The following is an 8,322-nucleotide window of genomic DNA, read 5'->3' as shown; positions in this document are numbered from 1 at the left end:
TAATTCCAAGGGAAATACCACTAAAGAGAGCATTCTTTTCTCAGAGTTTACAAAGTAACTGCCATGTGGGACAAATTATAAAAACGATAATCTGATGTCCCGTTCTCCTGAAGGCAGCACGGAGCTGCACCATTGATACAGCTGCAGTTCTGTGCCGGTTTTAATGTTTTAGGTCACAATATTTTTGCAAGTATTTCAAAGTTTAAACTGATATTGTTGTGAATCTTTGGTGTAAACTTTACCTTCAAGCAAACGCCCCCCAAAAGAATATCAGCGCCCCCTTCTGGAAAATATTGCTGCCAGCGCCCCCTGTCATCCTCTCAACGCCCCCAGGGGGCGGTATCGCCCCCGTTGAGAAACGCAACTTTAGAACAACATAATTTCATTGCTGCTGATTTTTCTGGTCATGACAGATTTTGTACTCATCTATGAACCGTTTCCAGGATCATTCCTCCTCTCCCACACTTGGTGTAGATGAAGTTTGATGTTGATACCTGCAGAGTTTCAGCTGTGTCAGCTTGACATCCATCTTCTCCAGCACAGCTGGCAGAGAAAAGCCTTCAGCCGCCTGCAGGGAGAAGCTGTTTCCCACTGTGATCAGGCCCAGATCAATCACCAAGGCATTATAGGAGGTGGAGGACTGAGGGATGATGATGAGTGGGGCCTTCAGCCTGATGTCCATAGACAGACGAAAACTCTTCTGGGCAAAGTCTCGAACACTGGAAGCTGCCTTCTCTGCTGCCTGAGACGTGGCAGTGCTAAGAGCTTCTTTAGCTGTCTGGAAGTTGTCAACAAACATCTGAAAAACAGCCAATCAGGAGTGAGATGACAAAACCACAAGTATGACACGAAAAGAGCTTACAAGCCGCCATGAAGGAGCAAACCAGAGGACCGACGTGAGGCGTTCACTGCCTGCACGGATCACACAGGCTTGTTTCTGTTCCATAAACACAACAGAATAATATGAACCATGAGTACACAACTGTCTCTGTGTTCATAGTTTAGCTTTAAATTCTGATTTTAGACATTTAACAAAAACTTTACCCTCATGAAGAATAAAAGCTTTGATGTTAATTTGGGATGTTGTCTGAGCAGAAATTCAAGTTGACTGAAGGTTCATATCACAATGTTCCACATCTATGAAACAAGAATGAGTTCAGAAACATTTTAGGGCAGAAAGTGAGGTCACACAGACAGAGATCATGTGACTGAAGAAGCGCAGCAGTGGGAGAATGAGTTTTCTGATGGCGGCTGAGTGAGTTGCATAGCACATATGAAGGTAGTGAGGTCTGGTTACTGTTGCATGTTGGGCATGAAAAACATTTCTTCATCGCTCCATCTGTTTCCATATTGTCAGTTTGTCTTACATCCATTAACATAGTTAGGAGAAAGGTGGAGCATTTAAAACACACTCATTGAAAAGACTCAACAGAGGAAAAATAAATCTACTGTCATATTATTAATAAAACAATGCAATACAATTCTTTCACAAACAGATATTCTGTCTTATTCCTGCACATTTCCATTTCTCCTTAACTCAAAGCCTACACCACCATGTCCAGGCTCTCCTCCACCTGCTCTCCACTTCTCTAGATTCTCCTCCACCTGCTCTCCACCTCTACATAATGTCTTCCACCTGCTCCCCACCTGTCCAGGTTCTCTTCCACCTGCTCTCCACCTCTTCAGGCTCTGTTCTACCTGTTCTCTTCCTCTCCCAAGTCTCCTCTACTGGCTCTCTACCTCTCCAGGCTCTCCTCCACCTGCTCCCCACCTCTCCAGGCTCTCTTCCACCTGCTCTCCACTTCTCCAGAGTCTCCTCCACCTGCTCTCCTCTACATAGTGTCTTTCACCTGCTCTCCACTTCTCTAGATTCTCCTCCACCTGCTCTCCACCTCTACATAGTGTCTTCCACCTGCTCCCCACCTGTCCAGGTTCTCTTCCACCTGCTCTCCACCTCTTCAGGCTCTGTTCTACCTGCTCTCTGCCTCTCCCAAGTCTCCTCTACTGGCTCTCCACCTCTCCAGGCTCTCTTTCACCTGCTCTCCACTTCTCTAGAGTCTCCTCCACCTGCTCTCCACCTCTACATAGTTTCTTTCACCTGCTCTCCACCTCTACATAGTGCCTTTCACCTGCTCTCCACCTCTTCAGGCTCTGTTCTACCTGCTCTCCACCTCTCCTGATTCTACTCTACCTGCTCCTCACCTTTCGATAAACAATGTTGGCCACAAATGTCATAATCCATAATCTCATGTATAAAACTATTGTATTTAAACTTAGTTTCCACCTATTAACTAACTGTTTTTCAAATATATGTTTATTATACTGAAAATAAACTTGCAGCAGAGATGAAGGTGAGTTTAAAGATGATCCAGTTTTTTAGAATTGAGTGACAGGATTTTGTTTATTTATTATAATTATTTTTTAAACACCAATCAGCCATAATATTATAACCACATTAAAAATAGTGGTTGTGTCTTCTGCACCCACACAACAGCTGTTGTATCTCAAAGTTCTGAAGAAGTTTCTTCTGGTTCTGATAAGTGACTAGAAAGGTATCAGAATCAGCCCAGTTTGTTGGTTTTGGGTCAGTGTAGCTGCAGACAGGTCAGTGTGCCCATGCTGACCCAGATCCACCAACCAAAACTACTAAAATGGAAAAAATAAAGACTGGAACATTGAGCAATGGAAGAAGGTGGTCTGGTCTAATGGATCATTTGGATGGTGGGTAATGTGCATCTCTTATGTAAGGAGACCATTATACCAGGTGCATTATAGGAAATAGATGAGTCAGCAGGGTAGGTGTGATGCTTCAGACAAAGTTCTGCTTGTAAACCTTGGCTTCTGCCATTCATGTGGATGTTCCTTTGACAAGTAACACCTATCTAAGCATTGTTGCTGGCCAAGGCACTCCCCCAAAGAAACTGTATTCCCCAGTGGTAATGGCCTCTTTTAGCAGGGTGATGCTTGCTGCCAATCTCCAGAAATGCTTCAAGAATGATTTGAGAAACACAACAAGCAGCTGGAGGTGCTCCAATTCTCAGAATCTCAGTCCAATCAAGCATCTGAGGGATGTTCTGAGTAAAGACCCCTTTATGGTGGCTCCACCAAACAACTTCCAGGACATAAGAGATCTGTTGCTGACAGATCAGAGCCAGATACCACAGCAAATCTTCAAAGGTCCATAGGAGACCTTTAGAGGTCCACGGGAATCCAGGAGGCAGATCAGGAGTGATTTGGTTTAAAAATTGGGATTTATTCAATATTAAGCAAGTAGCAGTATAATGTTATGGCTGATTGGAAACAGTAAAAACTTGAAAGGTTTAAAACTTCAGAATATGTATTGTCTTTTCGAGAATTATCTCACTGGGCTGTGAGTGTTGAATTATGAGTGTTTTAGACAAAGCAACCAGTGAGTCATGCGGCCATGTTTTATATGACCATTCTTGGCCTAATTTAGTGTAAACTTCTTGCAAAACTTTATTCTCTATTCATGCTCGATTTTATGTTGCCCATCTTCACCCATCATTGTACCCACGTTGGCTCCATTGTACCCATCCCCATGTTTATGATTTAATCTAATGGAGTACACTTTAGAAATGAAGACAGACAGATTTGGACCAATTTATTTTAAAAAAATAACTATTATTTATTATCAGTGTCATTTTCAAACCTGGACATGTTTTTAGTGATAAGGGGATCTTCCCGGACAGGAGTCCAAATATAGCTTTAGCGCTCTAGAATAATTGAAACTAAATTGAGAAGGGTTTGAAACACCCATGAGAACTCTGCAACTGTTTTGAGAAGAAAATTACTACACAATTTCTTTGAATATGTTTAAATTTCAAGTGACAAAGTTTTTGCAAAAACTCACATGAGAAAATTGAGAATCCCTGCAAAGGTTTCAAGACATTTTGGACACTCCCTTGCAAAGTCCATTTGCCAACTAGTCTTTAACAGTCACAGCCCAGTGAGATAGCCCTTTAACGCACCAAGTCTTTACTGTCAGTGTGATAGGTGGAGATACATCTCTATTACATAAACTCGTTTCTTGTTTTCTTCGAACTCTTGTGAACATGCACAAGAGCATGCATGTTTATTTGGTTTGTTATTCTTTTTCTATTTCTGAGTCACAATAAGATCAGATCATCCAGCTTGTTAACTTTAACAAAAGTCAAGGTTAACCGGTTCACAGAGACTGCATCTCTGTGGAACTTTAAATCTGATGAGTTTTAGTGTGGACTGAGAGTGCAGTGGTATCACTGGGTGAAGGTAAAGCACAAGGTTTGATACAGTTCCAAGCTGCATGCTGGATGCTGTACCTCATCAGCAGACGGACACTGAATGCTAAAAGAAGCCTGCAAAAATAAAACATACCAATAACACAAGAGACATTAGACAACAAACTACATAGAAAAAATATGCAACATTTAACAGAAAACAGACCTAAACAGCAGCTGTGAACTCCTGAACAACCAATGAACAGTTTGGTTCTGCAACTGAAGAAACTGATTTAAATCTGAAAGCAGCCTGCAGTCCACACCAATGCTGCAGTCAGGTCATGTTCTGCAGGAAAATCCTTCAGCACTAAATCACAAACTTCAATAAGAAAGATCAGAACTGACTGAAAGTGACATTAAGTTAAATCAGATGTCCTGCGCTGCTTCTTGCTGTGACTGACAGAATGCCAGAGAGGCTTATGAACCTGTGCTGCATCGGCTTTTAAACTAATGAATATTAACCTCACAGAAGTTCTACTATCAGTTATTGTGACAGTCAAAATGCAATCAACAAGAACCACAATCATCTAAACAAATCAACAGCAAACACACAACAAATAACTAACACATTTATACCTTGTCCACACAAGAACATTTAGTATCCAGCATTCTTTTTATTTGTTGTTTCTAAAACTATTCTCATGAAAACAGCACCATTTCTAGACATGTTTTCTTCCCCATGGTAACAGAAAATGATCCAAATTGTAAGTATAAGGCCAGTAGGGAGTACTGTAAAGGCCCCTTCACAAAACTCATTTGTGTGTATGTGGTGCACAGTGGCAGAGTGGTGATGCGCTTAGCTGAGCGACACACTGAGTCCAGACGGTCACCTTGTGTGCCACTTTGTGCACCTTCTTCAAAATTATATATATACATATATATATATGTGTGTGTGTGGCTTACGCTATAAACACAAGGCCTGTGGACTGTGGACTGATGACTGAGTGGAACATCTTTGGGTCAGATTAAACTACACCACCACAGTGAGAGTTGACTGGGAGTCATGTCAGTCCGAATATGTGGACTTAATGGACTTTTTGCAAGCCCAGTATCCAGCGAGGGACAGATTGAGAGAAGGGTTTTTCTCTTGATGTTAAGGAAAATCAGGATACATCTTTTATATATTTTTATACACTAGCTAATACCATTTCCCAGTTTTTAAACGTATACCTAATGAATAGTGTAGCTGTTTTATTGAAACATTTTTTTGTATTGTTGACAGTTCATTAAAAAGACAAAAACCTTTTTGGACTTGGATTATTTGATGAAATATAGGGGGATTTCTGCTCTACTTTATGTAAAGTTGTTATTGTTCATTAGTCTTGTCTGTTTAATGAAGTAATACAGTAAAAGAAGGTTTTACTGTAGTGGAAAACTAAACTAGTGTCTGCACCACAAACACAAGCATGTAATCTGTTGTTTTTCTGTCTGTCATACTTGAGTTGTAGACAGGGGTAGAAATGAAAAATTTTGGCTGGTGGACAAAATATTTTACCAGCCACTATTTTTTGTTGTGACAAAAAAATATTTCATATGATGATGATGATCGAGGTGGGTGGAAGCAGTTGTGGTGCCCTACAAGCTGAACAACACTTTTTTTCTGGACACTGCATGGAAATAACTAGATTTTTCTTATTTTATTGTTTTATTTTAAACCATTAAAAGATGCATATCTTTACATTAAAAAAAATCAGACAAGTGAAATTTATTTCTGTGGAGTGTTTTTGAAGTATTTTTTTGTGCTTTTGTAAGTTTTTGTATGTAAGTTGTAATGTTTTTTTAGACACTTGCTGCTTTTAATGCATAGATCTATTTGTGCTACCCGCTTATATTTAACAGGTAGGATATTCTGATGAAGGAAGTGATTTTTGTGGTTTTATAAAGGTTTTCGTCATGGATATAAATTGTTCCAATGCTATGCTAAGCATAACTCCTAAGCTTCCACTTCAGTATCCGATGATATTTAACATTAACACGAACCTCTATAGTTTTTGGTTTGTAAACATGACGGTAGCAGTTTTTGACGGGTAGCACCGACCGTTAGACATAGCTGTTTAGCCGTGCTACGGTAGGAAAATCTGACGAGGAAGCACAGATTGTCAGATCACCGGCCGTAGGTGCGAACGCACACTGACCGACGTCATGACGTCATTGATTTAGTTTTTTAAAAAAAACGTTGTTTAATGTTTGGTTCTTCCCTCGAGTACTCTTGAAAAATATTTTTGTTGTCTGCCACCCGCTTAACTCCCGAAATGTTCCGCCACATTGCTAATGCTACTCCACAAACTGTTTCTTTTTCTTCTTCTTGATTTTTATTGGTGGTTGGTAAACAACTGAAGGAATCAATACCGCTACCAACTGGTAATGAGTGTCTGTTAGACTTTTCTCCTTCTTGCATTTAGCAGCAACTCGAGCACATTGCTGCCCTCTATATGTCAAGAGGACAAATAACATCTTTTCTGTTCAAATTGCCAACCCGCCACAGTGGTGTGTGTGTTGATCAAATTCACACGCCACTTCAAATATTTACCTGCATTTGGCCGGTGGCGGGTGCTAATTTCCACCCCTGGTTGTAGGTTAGGTTAAAGGTGGGTTTATGGCAACATAGTTTCAAAAAGACTGTATAGGCTGTTCAGACAAAATGATGATGTTTAAAAACTTTCTCACTCTGAAATCCCATTTCACAAAATACTGTTTAGGAGGTCTTTAAAGACTGTCTCCATGATGCAAGGCTGAAACCATAAAAAAAAACAACTTTGACTTATTCACAAAAACCATTCCTGTGTGGACAAGGCCTTAAATAAACAGACCGTAAACACAAAAATGAACAATGTAGTTTTAATATAAAGATATTGGTTATTTTCAAAGAGAAATAACTGGTGAAAGATTAGGTTTTCATTATTTGTTACTATGGCAATACAGCACAGTAACCAGTAGGTGTCTGAATCTGCTACAGAAGAATGAGAGCAAACATAAACCTGGACCGGGGGATCCAGCAGAATTCCTGCCCCGAGAAAATCATTTTATGAGCGAATTTCCTAGGAATGTGTAAACAGAGTTTGTTCTGACCAGGTTCCCATTCTTGAAGTTACTGATGACGAAAAAAGAAAGTCCACCCTCTTTCAATTCAGGGGTTTAGCAAACCAGGACAAATTAATACTGATCTGGTCTTTACCAGGTTTTAAAATTATTCAAATCTAACCTCAAGTGACCAAAACACACAACAGATTTCACTACGTCATTATTATTTAAACAAAAATGAAGCAAAACTGGAAAAGCTGAGTGAAAAACTGGTTTTAACCCCTGATCTAGCAGTTTGTAGACCCTCAATTAACAGAAAGATCTCTCAGTAGTGGTTTTCTGTAGGATTTTCTTAGTTTCTAACAAGGTTGTGGCGTTTTGGTCCAGTCTGCTTTTCACTCTTGCTTCAGTTCATTGAGGTTTGCAGACATTGGTTTCTGCTCAGCTCTCTGAAGATGCCGCCACAGCATTTCAATCAGACTAAGGTTTTGGACTTTGACTGGACCATTAGTGATGGGCAGCTTCAGTCCTGGCCATGAAACAGTTGAGCAGATTTTTAACCTTGCAGAGTTGCTAAAGTAGTGTCCCTTGTGTTTTGTGGGTTTGGAAAAGGCTCATAATTGTGTTCTCCAAGGCATGTTCTGAAATTGCTGCAGGAATATGGGGTGCTGGGGTCACTGTTAAAGTCTGTCTGGTCCCTGTATAACCAAAGCAGGAGCTGTGTCCACATCCTCTGCACAAAATCGAGTTTGTTCTAGGTGTGGGTTGGGCTCTGCCAGGGCTGTCCCTGGTCTCTGATCCTGTTTGGGACATTAAAAGACAGGATCTCAAACCAGTGGCGCCGGATTCATTTTCTAGGTGGGGGGGCCACCGGAGTGTTTCGTCACCTTATTAATTTTACATGCATCGGATCATCGTCTAACATCAATAAAAATTGAATAATGAAACGCTTTTTCAGCTATGACTTTTTGTTCCAGTATATTATTATGAATAATGATAATTAGTTTAACCAACCAACAGCTTT

At 40.4% G+C, this 8,322-nt stretch overlaps 1 protein-coding gene across 5 annotated transcripts in view; it reads right to left on the bottom strand.

Annotated features, from left to right (window-relative positions):
* vps13c (vacuolar protein sorting 13 homolog C) overlaps positions 1-8,322 on the bottom strand; it is a 141,917-nt gene that overhangs the window by 76,407 nt on the left and 57,188 nt on the right. For all 5 annotated transcript variants that reach the window (XM_025010947.2, XM_025010945.2, XM_037979977.1 and 2 more), the window contains one exon: positions 495-799. In XM_025010947.2, coding sequence (XP_024866715.1) covers positions 495-799 — 305 coding nt within the window. The remainder of the gene's footprint in view (positions 1-494; positions 800-8,322) is intronic.

This window comes from Kryptolebias marmoratus, linkage group LG15 (genome assembly GCF_001649575.2).
Source record: "Kryptolebias marmoratus isolate JLee-2015 linkage group LG15, ASM164957v2, whole genome shotgun sequence".
NCBI classification, from domain to species: domain Eukaryota; kingdom Metazoa; phylum Chordata; class Actinopteri; order Cyprinodontiformes; family Rivulidae; genus Kryptolebias; species Kryptolebias marmoratus.
The sequence above is the reverse complement of the archived record's forward strand: the minus strand, read 5'-3'. Positions and strand labels throughout refer to the sequence as shown.